Below are 18931 nucleotides of genomic sequence, written 5' to 3' on the forward strand. Positions count from 1 at the left end.
AAATAAAAACAAATCTTATGGAAACTTGTTCTTTAACACACTGTACTATATGAAAAATTAAATGGCTTAAAAATGCTGCATCTTGCAACTAGATGGTGCCTGTCTTGGGCTGTATATGAGTGGTACTGTATATGAGCTGCATCTGCTGTCCGCAATTGGCTACCGCAGTTTGCCCACAAAATATGCAGTCAATTCACTTTACATTGTATTCTGTGAACACTTTGAGACGTCTCAAAGACGTGATAAGGCGCTATATGAAATGCGAGGATATTATTATTACAGTATTGTCTGGATTTCTCAGCAATAGGAGGAGCCCAGTTTTTTTCTTTCCAAATTAAAGAATCCATTTAACCAATGTCTCCAAAGTGTTTACTTTTTGACAGTTGAGCCTTATACTGTGTTGTTTAAACAGTGTGATTGATTGGTTACCACAGATAGAAAAATTTGACTCGCCAGACCTGACTATAAATAGCATTCTGCTAAGTATAGGATTAACCCAAGTGCTGCTACAAAATGAGATTCTGAAGATTACAGAAACAAATACCTGTAACATCAAATCTTTGCACTTGAATCATCATTCAGGTTAAGTCCCTGTTAAGAGGGTCATTTGTTACACAATGATTGCAAGTAAATTCCAGGTCACCATTCTCACTGTACTGAAAAAACCTCCAATATAATTAAACAGGTGTACTTTCCATTCATCTTATGGAAAAGTAATACTGCCATAGCAGAGTGGGACAGACCATGTACCAAGGCTTATTGAGACATTTAGCAGCACCAGCCTGAAAGGCACTTTATATTCTTCAAATTTGTGGCTAGACAGTTCAATTGGCCTCACCAGATTGTTATTGTGCTGTGTGTTTGTTTTTATTTCAATAGTTATTTTGTATTCAAAAGCTTTTCTACAAGAAAAAATGCATTTTTGTGTCTTAATAAATAATCTGTATTCACAATATGGTGGCCAATAAGTGTCCCAGTGCTCTTGGCCATCAAATTACTCATCCTACCAATCAGTGGGATATGTCTTGGGACTTGAAACTCAGGAGCATTTTAATGGCAGCTTATTACGCAAGAAACACTGGTGAAAAATTGGTCCCCAAAACACTTGAGTTTCAGAGCCACTGCGCTTTGTTAATCTGGATTTGGAACAAAATTGCTGATCATTTTTCCTATTTTTGAGAAAGAACGAAACATTAGTGATGAATTCCAGCTATAAAGAAAATCATCATAAAAAAGGTTTCAAATACTCATTATGATACTAGGTACTTTCCTTTTATGTTAGTGTGCCACTGACAATAAGCAAATAAGGAAACAAGCAGATCTTTTCTCTATTTTTGGTGCTGGGAGCTGTATTTGTTCAGGAAGCAATTGACACATGAAGGGAAAATAGTGCACTATTTAAAGTGACATTAGCAATGGTAGTCTGACATGGACCACACAGCATTTCTTGCTTGGTTCACTGGGGAAAATTAAAATTAAGAGAGTTGTTTTAAAGTCAAAGAGTTTATAATTTTCAATTATACAATACGTGTGGTCTGTGATAAAGTGGATGGTTTGCCATTGTTTGTTTTGCAATCCATACATAATGTTGTGTGACCTCAAGGTTAATTGCCTTCACCAGCATTATTAATGGAAAAACTGTGTTTTGTTGATCCACCCAAATGTCTGCTGTACATGTAACTGCTGGCTTGGGAAGAATACCGAAAACAAATTGCCCTTTTGACAACAGGAATTGTGTCAGCCTCTAGTTCTTTGGGCTCACAAGTTACACATTGGAGATGTTACTTTGAACTTCTCTTACATTTCATAATTTGCCACTGACAGGTCATAGTCAAGTTATAGTTTGCTGGTGATAGTGGTTTACAGGTCTTAATTATTACATGGAAAACTAATAAGTAATTGGTTTCTGTCGATTAATTCTGAGATAATATGTATATTTATATTTAAAAAAGTTATAAAGTGCTTCTGAATCTTGTTTTGTAGCTTGGAAGGCAGGGGATGAAATTAAATGTTTTTGTGGTGGATTTAACTTACAAATATTAATTACCCAGATGTTTGGGAAATTTATTTGCCTGATATCTTGAACGTTGGAGAAAAATTGGGGGTGGGGGGAATTCCCACTGCTAAGTTCAATGATGTTGGCAGTGTGCACTTGTAGGATTTTCTCATTTTAAGTATCAAAATCTCTGCACTTGGCACCAACTTCTCGCCATTTTGTTTTTGCCACAAGATTCTACTGTCGTCTTCTGCATGACTGGAATGAAAAATGCAGCACAGATTTGTACACAAGATATTTGCAAAAGAGAAAGTAGGTTTTATAAATAAAATAAATAAAAAACACAAAGTTAATTTTTATTTTGTTAGGCAGTGTAAAAAAAACATTGGCCAGAAGAAAATTGAGCAAGATTGTATCTCACACAAGCTGCCTAACCTAAAAGTTGTTCAGTTAAATTACTATTTCACTGAACAGAAGTTGTACGACTAAAAATTGTAATCAATCTTAAAAGACTAACAATATTGTATTTTGCTTTTCAGGTGTACAGGCAAGATTGTGAAACCTTTGGTTTGGTTGTTCAGATGCTCATTGACAAAGATCCAACACTGGAAAAGACTATGCAGTTTGCATTGAGGGAGAATCTACGTGAGATTGGTGAACGCTGCATTGAAGAACTGAGAACATTCATCACCCACTATGATATTGTTCCTGGAGAGCACACAGACAACCTATAACTATTTGCCTGCATGTTCAATGCTCAATTTAACAACTGAAGACATGTCAGGGTCACGTGAACCTGCTTGCTGTTTTGATATATTAAAAACCTAGAGAATGTAAGTTAGTTAGCAATACAATTTTGATATGTTTGCAAAACCAAGACATTGGGTACGAAAAGTGCAAAGGCAAAAGGGAGAATCTGTCACCTTTATGAACAACAATATTAACTCAAAATGTATATAACTAGATAATTTCTAAAAACGTATATTGTGATTTGTGGCCTGAGGTGACTTTGGGTTTTGTTATGGTGACAGTCATGATACTGTTGGTAGGTTTAACATAATAAATAGATAAGGATTCCTGTCCTGATCATTACTGTGCCCCTTCCTGAAGTGCATATGTGGAGACTGGACTCTTTGATGCCCTGTGGATGATCCATCAGAAGATGATTGGAGAAAATCTAGGGGTTGGGGAAGTGCAGTGTGATGATATACTATTGTGTCTTCCTACAGAATGGTAGAGCATGGGCTTATGCTGCATATTTTCCATATTCTGAATTCTGTTCGGCTTGAGCATCATAGGGAGGGAAGATATTTTCGCAGAAGTAAGGAAAAAATATCAATGGTGAGTCAACTTATGGTTAGTTATAAAGAAGATGAGATCTAAGTGTGTCAATTGTTACCCTCCCTCATCTGCCCACAGCTCAAAATAAATACAAGGCTTTTGAGTACCCATATAATCAAATCAATGAACAGAACTGCTGTCTGACCCTGCACAAGACTCCATTTCTCTTTCAAGCCAGGATATGCAGTTTGCTGCCAGGCATTTGCCATTGTTGCCACTGCCAGAATGTGCACCATAGGTGAATTGACACATGAATTTTAACATTTTTTGCTTGACTCTTATAATTTGGTCCCCAGTCACACAATTTAGCAACAGGCAGAATATCACTTCAAATATTCCTCCCCTCACTGTGATGAGAAGCTAGTTGCCCCTGTTCCTCTGGCTAGTGGAACTGGTGAAATGAGGAATTGTGTGTGAAATCATTTACCCCAAACCATACTTTGTCCTCAATGGCATAGACTTTGGAGAAATGTTAGTATGTGTGCAAATGAGGAGTACTCAAATGGTGGTTGTGTGAGTTTGTTTGCTGCTTATTTTTGTGTACAACAATAGGAATTTGTTTCACTAACATCTGTTTTACCATGTGGTTTGGTAATATCTGTTGGTTGTTACCCTGGCTCAGATGTTCACACTCGTCTCTGAGTCGGAAGATTGTTGGTCAACTCCTCTTTTGGCTGCAAATACTCCACTCCAATTTACACTAAATCCTTGGAAGCACTTTGAGAGGTTTCAACAAAATGATAAGGTGTATCAGATGCAAATATTAATATTATTATTAATGGATCAGAAAGGCAATCTATTTTTCAGAAGTTGCGAGTGATTATTTAGACCTGTCTATTTTCCATATCAAAGGTATTGGAAGATACAACTGCCTGGTATTAATGGACCTCAGGCTTTCAACTTTAATGCACCATCTGTTCTCATATAATAATCTCGACTACTTGACTCTACCAGCACCTCTGGAGGCAACATATAAGTGTCTCTTTGAGCAATACCAAAACTTTTTTTAAATTCCAGTACGACAAATCTATCATTTTGAATCATTTAACTGTGGGTAAGCGTTGGGACAAGACAATACAAACCTTGTTGTATTGTCCAGTGATATTAGAGTTTCGAATTTGGGTTTTATTGACAGGGATAGATCAATTTTTTTTATTTTGAATAACGGAATGCAGGAAAGTAACTTAAATTACCAGCATCAATGTTATATTGCTGTTCATCTGCAGCAGCGAACACCAGGTCATCTCAAGTTGTAGTACTTGGGGCAGCAAATCCTCGTGGGCTTGTAGTCCCTTCTTTATCCATAATTTGAGCTGCTCGCTCTAATTTTTAAAGCGAGTAGCTTTACAATATAATACAGATTATTTTTGAAATATGAAGGTTACAAAGCAGGCCTGAGGTGTGAATGAGTATTACACTGCAGAATTCTAGTAATGTCCTAAATGCAATAGTCCAACCTGTCTATGAACATGCTGGATCTTCTTAGTATTCATGTTTATTGAATGTGAAGTTTTTTTAAGCCCGGAATTGAAAGACAACTTTGTTCTTTCATGTTTCTTAACATAATTGATTGAATTGTAATCGGAAATGAATTTCTATAGTTGGGAAATATAGCTCCTTATAGAGGTAGGTCTGCTTCATCCCTGTTACCCTATTTGTACTCAAGATTTTGAAGTTGACCAGACAAAAAAGAATTGTTGGATCAAACACATAATCTGTAGTTAATTAATGATTATTTCGTCCTCCTACAGAAGGCAAAATAACTCAGGGATCTCTGTGGGCTCAGAAAAATCTAACCTCTATAACAAACCATGTGAACAAATTATCCCTTAATTGTAAGTTTTGGCAGATTTAATTATTATGCAAAAATTTTTAAATTCTAACTAGAAATGTACCAAAATATTTTGGGCGGGATTTATGGTCTTGATCACACAAATTCTTCCGACGTGTTATTCCATTTTGTCCTAACAAGTGAGTGAACTGAGATCGGTTAGTATACAATGAAATAAGTATTCAGAAAAATATTCTTTAAAATGTTTATTTTGATGTAAAATGTATGCACAATAAAAAGTAATAGGAATGCAATACAAAGATAATTCGGAACTAAGAAAAAAGTATTTTAGATATGTGTTTGACATATGCCAGCCATGAACATTTCTGCATTGGCATTGATATCTTTCTTTTTTTTAACAATTTAATGTCTGTAGTGTATGATACATTTTCTCCAGAAAAGAGTCCTAATCTTAAACTTACCTTATTTGAAGTCATAACTTTTGTCATGTAAAATAACAAGATTAGAAACTGATGTTACATTGTGCCATATAAAATATTAAGCTTATACATTACCCTAGAGTTTATAGAATAATATCAATGCATGATGAAGTTGTCTTCTAATTCCATTTTATATGATTTCAAAGATGTTTTTACATTTGTCTTGCAAAGCGATTGTGATTGTTTATTGACTAAGAACATATTTTCTAAACACGGTTTACTTTTGTTTGCTAGCTTTATTTTAATGTTACATGTTTGAATTAAACTGCAAATAAAACCGTTTACTTCATTTACATTCCAAATACTGCTTGCAATGTAATTAACAGAAACATAGGAACAGGAGTAGGCCATTCAGCTCTTCGAGCCTGTTCCACCATTTAATTAGATCATGGCTGATCTGTACCTCAAGTAATCCTTTCAATTCCAACCTCCCGCTTTCTCCCCATATTCCTTAATACCCTGACCTACCAAAAATCTATCAGCCTCACTCTTGAAGGTGTGGATGGATCTTTTGGGGGAGAGAATTCCAGATTTCTATCACCCTTTGAATGAAAAAATGCTTCCTGATCTCACTCTTAAATGGCTTGGTTCTAATTTTAAGACTACGCCTCCTTGTTTTGGATTTCCCCACCAGTGTAAATAGTATCTCTGTATCTATCCTGTCCTTGACTGGTTCAGCTCCTACCTTTCACACCTCCTCCACTTCGTCTCTGAAAATGGATTCTCCTCCATCCCACGCACCGTCTTGTGTGGTGTTCCTCAGGGCTGTGTCCTGAGTCCCTCCTCTTCACCCTCTACATGCTCCCATTGGTGACATGATCCGCAGACATGGGGTAAATTTCCACATGTATGCGGATGACACCCAACTCTATCTCTCTGCATCCACCCTCAACTCCAGGACTAATGGCGTCCTGACACCGACTGCCTGTTCGACATCAAGTCCTGGATGAGGGGCAACTTTCTCCAACTGAACGTTAGCAAGACCGAGGCCCTTCTGATTGGCTCGCGCCAGTGCCTCTGCACGTCGGGCGCTGGCAGCATCAGCCTCCACGGCTGCACACTCAACCTCACTAAGCCAGTCAGGAACCTGGGTGTCTTGTTTGACCCTGAACTGTCCTTCCTCCCCCACATCCGCGCCATCACCAGCAGTGCCTACCACCACCTCTGCAATATTGCCAGACTCCGCCACTGCCTCACCCCTCAGGCTGTCGAAACGCTCACCCACGCATTCGTCACATCAAGGCTCGATTATGGAAACTCCCTCCTCATTGGCCTTCCCAACTCTTTCCTTCTCTGCAGATCATCCAAAATTGTGCAGCTCGTGTACTCTCGCGCACCAGGCTCTGTGACCCCATCGCATCTTCGCCCGACTCCACTGGCTCCCCATCCCTCAGGATCGAATTCAAGATCCTCGTCCTCACTTTCAAGTCCATCCATGGCTTTGCCCCCTCCTACCTCTCTGACCTGCTGACTCCCTACCAACCTGCCCGCTCCTTCCATTCAGTGGGTTCCAGCCTGCTCCATGTCTCCCGCCCGACCCGCCCTACCATCGGTGGCCGGGATTTCAGCCTCTCTGCCCCCACACTCTGGAACTCCATCCCACAGTCCCTTCGCCTCGCTTCCTCCCTTGCCTCCTTCAAGGCCGGTCTCAAGACTCTCCTCTTCAATCGTACTTTCAGTCGCCCTCCCACCTCTCTGCCTTCCCTCACCCCTATCCCGCCCCTCCCCCATGCTTGGGTCCTGACCCCTGACTGTCCAGCGCCTTGGGACATCCTCCCAAGTTGGAAGGCACTCTATAAATGTAATTTTGTTGTTGTTGTACCCTATCGAATTGCTTTATCATCTTAAATACCTCAATCAAATCACACCTCGACCTACTAAACTCAAGGGAATACAATACTCACCACAAGTGCTCCAGATGGGGGTCTGACTAACGCTCTGTACAGCTGAAGCATCATTTCTTCCCCTTTGTATTCCAGGCCCCTTAACAACAACAAAATTACATAGATAAAGGCCAACATTCCATCGCCTTTTGATTACTTTTTGCACCTGGGAATTATTTTTTAGTGTTTTGTGGATATCTCTTTGCTCCTCCACAGTTCTTAATTTCTCCCCATTAAGAAAATATTTTACTTTTTTCGGTCCATAGAGGATGACCTCGCACTTCCCTTCATTGAACTCCCATCTGCTGCAGCTTTGCCCACTCACTTAATCTGTCTTAGTCCCTTTGTAACCTCCTGCTCCCATCTGTACAACTTTTTCAGCCTCCTGGCTTAGAGACTGAACCTCTTAATGAGCCTCCTAACTTAGCCTCCTAACAAATTGCTTGGCTTGTGCAAATAAGTATATCGGAAGTTGGTTGCAGTAAAGATGGAAATCCTCCTCTATGGATCCGAGCTCCTAGAGATGCAGTGTGGAGACTTCCTCTGACCCATTCGCAAAGTCCAGGATCAATCAATAACAACAACTTGCATTTATATTCCATCCCTCACGCAGGGTAGTGTCCCAGAGCGCTTGTAGTGGGTGTGGTGGATTTGTGGTAAATATGGGAAGTGGCTGCAGGGAGGGAGGGCTCCGACCTACACTGACCTGTCACTAAGCACCCTGGAGGTGGCTTCACAGTGGCCACATCTATTTGCCAAGGCCCCTCACATGAGGTCCTGGATTAAGCCGCTTGTGCTGAGTAAACTTTGTACACGGCATTGCCCTTGGACCTCAAGAACATCAAGCTTGTGACGTGGAATGACAGCTGCTTGAAGGTGTTACCCAGAGTCCAAGTTTGTGAATATACGTTTGTACATCCAGCGCCTGGAATCCATCTTGATTGGTTTGTAGAGAGGCAATCAGCTGCTGCTTAAACTGCACCTCCAACTGGTGGAACCATCGCTCAATGGGAAGGAACATGTACCCGATACTGCAGACAAGAAGATGGTGGGAACGCTCTCACACATTTCATACTGAGCTCTATTGCCCACTGAGAAACTTGCAGGGAGCTCCTGTACCTACCATCCACCTAGTGAGGGCTTAAACCCGCACTTGTCGAATGTCAAACGACCAACTAGTGACTATCCTTTTGGGGGGTAAGTGGGGTCTCCTTGGAGCTGAAGTGGTTCCAAGGTGAAATGTTTGGCAACGGAATGTCAGAATCCAGCCAGCTCTCTGTGGTGGTCTCATTAGTCCGGTTCCTGAGCCAGGCAGGTCCGCATTATTCCAGGGCACTGCTGATGACAGCACAACCAGCCTGGCTCATCGACAGGACTTGAAAGGGCAGGCCAGTCATTGGGGGCAGAGAATCATTCCACTCAGCTCCAGTTAAACCTGCAAGCCAAAGCTCTAACGGGTCGGATGGTCCGAGCTGAATCAGCAGCAATGAAAGCTATGTGTTTAGCTGGTTAGACTTGAGCAGCAATAATAAATAATAATAATCCTTACATTTGATATAGTGCCTCATTATGTAATTGAGACATCTCAAAGCGCTTCACAGAATATACTGTAAACTGAATTGACTATACAATTTGTGAGCGAAACGTGGCAGCCAATTGTGCACAGCAGTGTCCCACAAAAACAGTCGTAGATTGAAGTCACCAATTTTATTTTATTTTTTTTCTTGGGATTATTCTAAGGCGTGTGGAATAAGGAAACTTGCCCAAGGTCACACCCTGCCGGGAATTGAACCCATCGTCTTTTGTGCAAGTGCTCTAACCACTGAGCTACAGGACTCCACACAATAGAAATGAGAGAGCAGCATTTGTGGACCTGCTTAATCTCTAAGTCTCCTTTGATTTAGGAATGGAACACTGACATGTTGGTGTTTTAATATATTAGCATGGATTGGAGAGTGGCTAACAGGAACAAAACAGAGAGTAGGGATAAATGGGTCCTTCTCAGATTGGCAGGATGTGACTAGTGGAGTGCACAAGGATCAGTGATTGGACCTCAGTCTATATCAATGATTTAGATGAGGAAATAAAACTTAACGTATCTAAATTTGTGGACGATACAAAGCTAGATGGGAGAGTAAACTGTGAGGATGACACAAAAAGAATGCGAAGGGAAATAGACAGGCTAAGTGAGTGGGCAAGAAGGTGGCAGATGGAGTATAATGTGTGGAAGTTATTCACCTAGATAGTAAAAATAGAAAAGCGGATTATTTTCTAGAGGGGGAGAGACGAGGTAGAGGTGAGCAGTGTTCAGAGGGATTTGGGTGTCCTTGTACACCAGTCACAAAAAGTTAGTATGCAGGTACATCAAGCAACTAGGAAGGCTAAAACCATGTTGGCGTTCGTTGCAAAAGGGTCAGCCATGATCTTATTAAATGGCGGAGCAGGCTTGAGGGGCCAAATGGCCTATTCTTGCTCATACGTCTTATGGTCTTATGGATATGTGACCTTTTGGCCTACACGCAGAAGGTGGAATTTTGTGACTGAAATTGTATTCTGTCCAGTCAGTCCATCAATGAGTTGAGGAGAATGTTCTGCTCACCTCTGCACTCAAGTTAGTTGCTCATTTTTTAAGATGGAGATCAGTAGCATGTCTAAGCCAGAGTTTGGACCCACTTTGTGTAGCTCTAAGAGGAGAAGGACATTGTTTCTTGTCATTCTAAAACCAGCTCATCATTTGTCAAAAGCAATTTTCACCTCACAGCTTGACTGCTGCACAGGAACCAAATGAAGTATGTAAATTTAAAATAAAAAATGTAATAGAAACAACCAAGTGATCTTTCACAATCCAGCAGGAACATACATGTCTGATTCACCATTTACTATATTCTATGCCTTATTAAATGGTTTTGAATCCTGGCTCAGGAAACAACTTGGGATTTGGTTCCTCTGCCTGGTTTATGGTGAAAGCTATTACTGGTGTTCCCATGTGTTTTTTTTAAAGAAAAAAAGTTGCATGTGTCTTCGTCATCCTCTTTATTTCCTCCTGACTCACACAGTTATTGTATACATCAGGCAAAATGAGCATATAGCTCTTCATGAGTGGTTGACTTCAATTTATGGTTCAATATACTTTTGTGATGGTAGATCTCATGGAACGCCCCTGCTCATAATTTTGGCATTTTGTAAAAATCACTTTGGGCATTAAAAAGAATTATATGAGAATGTTTTTAACCTTGGTTTTATTTTGTGTCCTTGCATTTGGTATAGCGCCTTTCACATTGGGAGGGTGGCCCAACACAATATTTTCCCAAGCGAGAAACCGAAAGATATTAAGATATCAAGATCAACTAGCAAACATTTTCTGTTAGTGATGTTAGGTCGCATCTGAAAATATGTGAAGTTAACTCAGAAAATCACAAGATTGGTCTGGATGAAGAAGACCCTTTGGTCATCCAATCTCATCCCTCCAGAACACTCAACCCACCATCCCCACATTGCAGAATTAAGATGCTTTTTTAAGTGAGTCTAGTGTCCTGGCCTCTTCCAGTCCCTTTCCTTACAAACCGGTTGCAGTGGATGATTACCCTCTGCATAAAAAAAAGCTTCTTGGTATCTCCTGAAATTGCCCTTTACACATCTAAGCCTGTGTTCTCTTGTTCTCCTGTCTTGATGAATCCTAAAGTAGTGATCTGGGTTTACCTTTTCAATCCCATTTAAAATGTTTACATCTCCATGAGATCCCTTCTGAGTTGACTTCTCTCAAGACTGAAGAGCCCCTAGCTCATCCAATCATTGCTCATTCCTCTAATACGGGATTATTTCTTGGTCTCCTCTGCACTGCCTCTGTCCTGGACAGCCCCCGTATGTCATGGTGACCAGAACTACATGCAGTATTCAAGGTGCAGTCTGATCAGAGCATTGTACTACCAAAACATGATGGTGGGGCATCTAAACTCAAGTGATTTAGCAGAATGCAGCCCAACATCCTGAGCTGCTTAACACTTTTGACAGAGGGAGTGACGAGTCAATGATCACCCTTAAATCTCTTTCAGTTTCCCCCTTGGCAAGTTCAATCCCATCCTTGTGTTTCCTATTCAAGTGCTCTGGGATGCTACCCTGTGTGAGGACGCTATATAAATGCAAGTCGTTGTTAGATCTTATATGTAGTGCCTTGCATTTATCATTATTAATACAAGCATTCATAACATCGAGGCTTGACGATGCAAACTCCTTGCTTGTCAGCCTCCCCAACTCTTCCCTCCATAGGCTGCAGACCATCCAGAACTCTACAACCCATGTCCTCTTCTGCACAGGCTCCGTGACCCTATCACCCCCCCCATCCTCGCCCGACTCCACTGGCTTCGCATCACTCGGAGGATACAGTTCAAGATCCTGGTCCTCACCTTCAAAGCCCTCTGTGGCCTTGCTCCCCCCTACCTCTGCAACCTCCTAACCCCTTACCATCAGCCTGTTCCCTCCGCTCAGGGGCTCCGGCTTGCTTCATATCCCCCGCCTCGCTTGCCCCACCATTGGCGGGCGGGCCTTCTGCCACTCTGCCCTACCCTCTGGAACTCCATTCCGCAGTCCCTTCGCCTCGCCCCCTCCCTTGCCTCCTTCAAGTCTCATCTTAAGACCCTCCTCTTCAACCGTGCTTTCGATCACCCTGCTTCCCCCTGCTGGCCCTCCACCCTCCTCAATCCCGTTCCCAGCTCGGGTCCGAAACACTGACTATCCAGCGCCTTGAGACGTCCTCCCGACGTGAAAATCGCTATGCAGATGTAATTTTGTTGTTAAACTTTATTTGCCAGTTTTCAGCCCCCAACAAGCTATCAAGTAGGACTTTTGCTACCTCCTCTAATTCCACAGTTGGCCCCCAAGTTGGTGTCAACTGCAAATTTAATTATTGTGCAAATCCAGGTCATTAATATATCAGAGGAATAGGAAGCGTTCCAGTGCTCTGAGGCGTCCTGCTTGATCCATATTGTAATCTTTGGTAGTGGTGAAGCACTGACACTTTACTCATTTCGGTCAAAATACAATATAACCTCCAAAAGGTTATTTGCTTTTGTGACCATGAAGATATAAGTGCAACTGGATGCATTTATTTACTCATATTCAAAAAGCTTGGATAGCCACGTTTGCTATTACGATGTTTCCTTCTGAGTTGGTGAGCTCTTTTAAAAAAATCAGTTATATTGCACTGTGTGCTTTCAGTCGAGCAACCAAGTGTCCAGCTCTTCGCCCTCCCGCCCCCACTTCTCACGTTACAATGTGAGAAGTTGATATAACTGGGCATTTATTACAAATCCCCTTTCCCCCAGCTCAAGTGTCCAGCCAGCATTCCCATGCACTATGAGACAACCTTCCAAAGTGAAAGGTGCAATATAAATGCAAGTTTTGTAATATCGCTGACGCTGGATCTATAATCAGCAAGGTAACAGGAATAAGGCCCTTTTCCACAGATCCATCCCAGGTTTCTTCATTCCCTTTCTCTCCTGCAGGTGGTGACTCTCACTGTAGTTTCATGGGTGCAGGAGCCTCCAGTGCCTTATTCAAGTGGCATTCTTCATGTATGGACCAATGCAATGTGTTTTTGCTAATTGACTTTGGGTGGTTTGACACCTGAGCCTCGTCCTGTCATGTATGTTTATACTGCAGTGTAGTGTCACTGAGCAGTAATCAGAAATGGTAACTCTGGCTGACCTTTTCGTATCTTGAGAGGCACTGAAACCACGAGTGTCCCAAAAACTGTGCCAATTGATATCCATAACTCAGCACACACCAAGATATAATTGTTTTAATAAGCAAGCATATTGATTAGTTTAGCTGTCTGTTTCTCTAATCTGAGATTGGATTCCAGTCTTTCAATCATTCTGTTTCTCTGAGCAGTGTGTGTGGATGGAGGAAAAAAAGTGTAAGGGTAGGAGAAAAATATAGGTTATTAGAAAGGAATGAGAAATTAAGTGGAAGCTCTCTGTGGCAGACCTTCAAACTGTGTGAGTGAGAACTTGCCTTCCTCACTCAAGTCCTTGGCAGTAATTGCTGTTATGGGTTCCCATTGATCAGTTTTCAGATGATTTGTTTGTTTGTCACATGGTACTGTGAAAAGTACTGGTCCACGAGTCATTACTACAGATTCAAAGAATTAAAGTAATTTTAATTAAAGTTTAATAGAAAGGGCACTGTGAACTTTATTTTTATATCAGTTGTCTCCCCTTCTGAAGGCATTCCATTGGTGGAGGTAGCTATCTGATACCTTGCAGGCCATTAACCTTTGGGGGGGTTTTATAGCTAAACAAGATGGTTTTTGTTCACCTCAAGTGCACTTTCCAGCAGAAGTCACTGGACATTGAATGGGAGCAAGAACTGTAGTTGACGTTTCTCCTCTCTAAGATGGGGTGATTAAGCCAATTATTGTGGTCTTGGTTGAGATCTTGTAACTCAGCACAGTCCAAAATTCAAACCTGCAATCTGCTTGATTTGAGGTGTTGTTTTTTTGAAGGGGAGGGAGTGCACACATGGCTCCACTGGTATTTTCAGTTAAATAATTTGTTATTACAAGCCCATTGTGGCCAGCTTGTATGAGTTTTTAAAATGTTGCATAGCAGCAACACACTGAGAGGTAGCAATCATTTTCCCTTTCACTTTTATGATGCTATCCCGTTGTTATCCCCTGTTCTTGCACATGTATTCTCACCTAACCTGATGCATTTTTGATGGTTTTCATACGCAGTTCGATCTTCATGCTGCAGCAACATTTCATGCTGTGCTGTAGAACAGTATACTGTGCAATAGAACAGACCCTCAGCATAGTGCTTTCCATGGCGCAACAAAGAATTTAACATGCTGTAGTTAAGAGTTGAAATTAGTTTGTGATGAAAACCTCATGGCCTTATTCACTAATTCAATAACTACAGGATTTATGTGATGGAATTTATTACTTTGCCTTTTCTGGCACAGTTGAAGAGAGACCCCATATGTTAATAAGATTTTACTCATATATTCATAAGCAGAGAAGAAAATGATAGGATTCAAAAACATAGGATTACACAAATTTAGTAATATAATAATCAGTGTTCAACTAAATCTTAGTTTGATAGATAATAAAGATATTAACCTGTGTTAAAAACGCTTCACTCTGCACTTAGAAATTCTAGAGTACATTCTGCAACAAGTTCTACTTCTCTGAAAATGTCCACCATGAATTATTCAGTTGGTTCCATCCTTCAAAACAAAAACTAACTTGGAGAGAGAACATTTTACTTGTTGATGAAGTTTCTTACCAGTGTGTCTTTTGAAACCTTTTTTGAATGCAAAAAACCAAGGTCAGTAACTTTAATGATCATCAAATTGTACTCCCTCGATTTCACAGATTGGTTTTACAAAAATTTAAATTATAATAGATGTTTGGTAGCTAATGATATTTAAATCTTTCTCATCAACGGAAATGAATAACTCACTAATGCAATTGATTTTCCCAATGTGTGCTTTTGTCATAGGCCCTTGGCGTGGAGGTTTTTCCCTCTTCTAGTTCTGAAAGCTGAGATCATAGAATCGTACAGCACAAAAAGAGGCCATTCGGCCCATCGAGTTTGTGCCAGCTCTTTGATTAGAGCAATTAATGTCAATCCCACTCCCCAGCCTTGTCCCCATAACCCTGCAAATCCGTCGTCCTCAAATATCCGTCCACCGCGTTTTTAAAAGTAGTTATCGACCACCCTTTCAGGCAATGCGTTCCACATTCGAACAACTCGCTGCGTGAAAAAAATTCTTCTCACCTCCCCTCTGCTTCTTTTGGAGACTATTTTGAATCTGTAACCTCGAGTCACCGACACACCCACCAGTGGAAACAGTTTTTCCCTTTCTAATCTATCAAATCCCCTCATAATTTTGAAGACCTCTATTACGTCTCCTCGTAACTTTCTCTGCTCCAATGAGAATAATCCTAACTAATAACAAAATGATCCTTGCACTTGATATTCTGTCTTATCACATCGTCGAGATATCTCAAAGCACTTCACAGAACATACTGTAAAGTAGATAGACTGTAGGCAAAACTCAGCAGCCAGTTTTTGTGCACAACAATGATCCACGAACAACCATGGAATGAGTGAGTAATTTTATTTTAGAGTGTTGGCTAAGACACCAGGAGAAACCCCCTTCTCTTTTTGAATTGTTCCATAGGATCTTTAACCTTCACCTGAACAGGCAGACAGGACCTCGGTTTAACGTCCGATCCGAAGGACAGCATCTCTGACAATGAACGCTTCACAGCACTGTGGTGGACTTTCATCTTACACTATGTGATTCCAAGTCCTCATGTGGGGCTTGAATCCATAACCTTCTGACTCAAGAGACAAAAGTGCTACCACTACACCTGACTGACACAGAGGTATTCCACAAGCAATGAGGCCCTCCAGTACCTCACAAAGTGGCCATTCTTACAAGTGTGAGTGTAGACAGAAGAGAAGTTTGCGATCAACTATGATAAGTTGGTTTTATGCTGTCTTTTTACCATTGTCAAAATTACCTGGAGGAACCGTGCAAGCTCACATGGTTAAGAGCCTGTTTAAGAGAATAAGCTCCTGGCTGATCTGATGCACAATAATTAATGAAAAGAAATCGAGTGAAGGGAACTTCATTTCAATCCCTTTGATATTTTCCATGCAAATGTATAATAGTGTAAGTTGGATCTTTCAGGAGAGGAGAAACAAAACATTTAAACAGATTTGGTGGTTTAGCACAGATTTCTGTCAATCTTGAGCAGATCTCAATCTCAGTACAAATGAGTTTACGTCTGTTGTTAATCCAATGTGCAGAACTAATTCTTATGACCTTCTTATGCAATCTGTGAGGAAAGGGTTCCGTTAAATCAGATATTCGAACAAGGAGAAAACACAAATGGACTTCACACTAAGGTTCAAATTGATCCTAATGGCATCGTATGAGGATATATTACAGTACTCCAAAACTGCAAAGATGCCTTGCAATGTAAAAAGCATGTTGAGCATAACCTTTTTGGTTTTATGAACACTATCTCTAACACTGTAATGGTTGATAATGAGTGACTCATGAGGTGTTTTTTTTAAAAAGGGAGATGGTATATTCCAGACAAGGGCTACAATCATTCTTGGTTCCAGTTTCTCTGTAATTTGTATAACCCTCAAAAGAGGAACAACCCACCAGCTAAAGAGAACCATAAGGGGGGAGAGAATAATCTCACCATCTGGACAGTTTTTTAACCTCATAACATGTGAAGATGTTATTCAAACCATTGTAGCAATCTAAATTCTTTGTTCAAATGTAAACATTTTTTTCAAATAGTTGTTTATACAAATTGTTGATCAATATTTACCTCTGTTTTAGGCATCTGTTACAATGGCACAACCACCAGAAAAACAGATCTGACTGATGGATCTAACATGATTATGCTGTGTGAAAAGTATACATGTAGATCAGAAATCTATTCTGTGCTGAATTCTCAGATCTTGATGATGACTGCTATTGGGCTTGGGATGAGAAAAATAAGACAGTCTCGCTCCCATACCTGATCGCCATCTTGTGATATTGTGGAAGGACAGGATTGAGCTTGTCTACTATATCCACTACAATTGTTAGCTTGCTGTGGCTAATTCGCACAGCTCACATTTAAGAACTGCGATACTGGAAGATGGATGCTTACTGTTCTCCACATGAATCAACACCTTCAGACTAGGAGCAAGGCGTTTGGAGAATAAAATACCTATATATACAGATTTACCCTACAGCCATTATTATTGAGAATCATCATCCTTGAGTATATTTTTGTGAAATGAATTGGATATTCAAGTTACTTTACAATAATGCTTTATTATTCATCCACATGTTCCAGTTTTTACATTTTTACATCAATTTAAAATTTTGGACCAACTGACCCACAAAGAGCTCTTGTGACACAGCAAGAGCCTTGAGTGCTCTTATAGGGTTTAAGAGGAGCAGTGTTATTCCTGCTCCAGACCCCAGCCATTGAACAACAAGAGAAGCTATTTCATGTATATAGAAGACAAACACTGTATTTCCTAAACTTGTGTAAAAGTAAAATGCTGAATGCTGACTGACGAAAGGGGTCATCGTCACAAGAACATATCCAATGAGGCTGTGCTCTTATTACATCGATTTATTTTAACAAAACATAAAGGACTTCTGTCATTCAGGGATATAAAAATATCAGTTTCTTAATCTGAATTTTACAATATATACATTATTTGCACTGTTAAATTATGATTACCATTAGTTACTAAATGCGACATTATAAATACCAACTTTTTTTCTTTGAAATTAAGATTGCAGCTGCTTTAATGTCTAGAATATTAAGATTAAAAATAAGAGTACACATGCACCAATAGCTTCAGCCTCACTTTTGTTTTGCCCTTTCGTCACTCAGCCCATTTATTTTAACTTTTAATAATAATAATAATCCTTGCATTTGATATAGCGCTTTTCACGTCGGGAGGACGTCCCAAAGCGCTTCACAGAACACACTGTAAGGTGAATTGACTGTATATTTGTGGGCGAATGCGGCAGCCAATTGCGCACAGCAATGTCCCACAAACAGTCGTAGATTGAAAATGACCAATTTATTATTGTTTTGAGTTTTTTGGAGGGATTATTATGAGGCGTGTGGAGTAAGGAAACTTGCCCAAGGTTTCGCCCTGCCTGGAATTGAACTCAGGTCTCTCACTTGCAAAGTGAGTGCTCTAATCACTGAGCTACAGGACTCCACAAATTCATTGCAAATACTTTAATGTAAGTGAACATTTAAGACCATATAACATTAAGCACCATAAAACATATCAAAAGGTTACAAAGTTAAAAGCGTTAATGTCAACGGAACCACTTCTGCAAGTGTCAACCTGTCAGCGAACAGTTTATTGTTGAATTCAATGGTTGAACAACTCCAGGCTGATGGCCAAAGAAACAAGCAACAAGTGTTACCAATAAGTTCACCCACAAGTGTAGACTTTTCTGAATTTATATTGTACTTGTAGCATTGTCTGCCAAAATGTGATCTATGGGTGTTCTTGAGTTAATTTACATCTTTATCATAAGCTCCTGAATTCACAGGCTCAACCAACACAAGCAAAATTCTTTGTTGAATGGTTTGTACCAATTCTTCTACGAAATAATACAATTTTTGCTTTTGTGTCCCTTTTTCTTTGTGGGTTTGGAGGTCCTTGGTCCCACAATGGAAGTAGACAACACCGAGGAAGGCTCACTAAGATCATCTGTGTAACACTGATATCTTTGGGCCTTTGGCTGTGGGATAGGTTGTCCAAGAAAATAGCCTTCTTCCTCTGAATCTGAAGATGATGAAGAGCATGTTGAACACCAGGAATCGTCATCGTCACCATATAAACCAAGAAATTTATCTACCACTTGGTTCTGCAGTGCATAGTCTGGG

The 18931-nt window shown here is 40.4% G+C and overlaps 2 protein-coding genes across 2 annotated transcripts in view; one reads left to right on the forward strand and one right to left on the reverse strand.

Annotated features, from left to right (window-relative positions):
- pphln1 (periphilin 1) overlaps positions 1-5901 on the forward strand; it is a 62690-nt gene extending 56789 nt beyond the window's left edge. Inside the window, exon 9 of the mRNA XM_007894638.2 lies at positions 2536-5901. Coding sequence (XP_007892829.1) covers positions 2536-2730 — 195 coding nt within the window. The 3' untranslated portion in view covers positions 2731-5901. The remainder of the gene's footprint in view (positions 1-2535) is intronic.
- A 12334-nt stretch (positions 5902-18235) lies between these two features.
- Positions 18236-18931, reverse strand: part of prickle1b (prickle homolog 1b) — a 94105-nt gene continuing 93409 nt past the window's right edge. The window contains 1 exon segment of the mRNA XM_007894642.2: positions 18236-18929. Coding sequence (XP_007892833.2) covers positions 18646-18929 — 284 coding nt within the window. The 3' untranslated portion in view covers positions 18236-18645.

The sequence above is a fragment of the Callorhinchus milii genome, unplaced genomic scaffold (genome assembly GCF_018977255.1).
Source record: "Callorhinchus milii isolate IMCB2004 unplaced genomic scaffold, IMCB_Cmil_1.0 Scaffold5, whole genome shotgun sequence".
NCBI lineage: Eukaryota > Metazoa > Chordata > Chondrichthyes > Chimaeriformes > Callorhinchidae > Callorhinchus > Callorhinchus milii.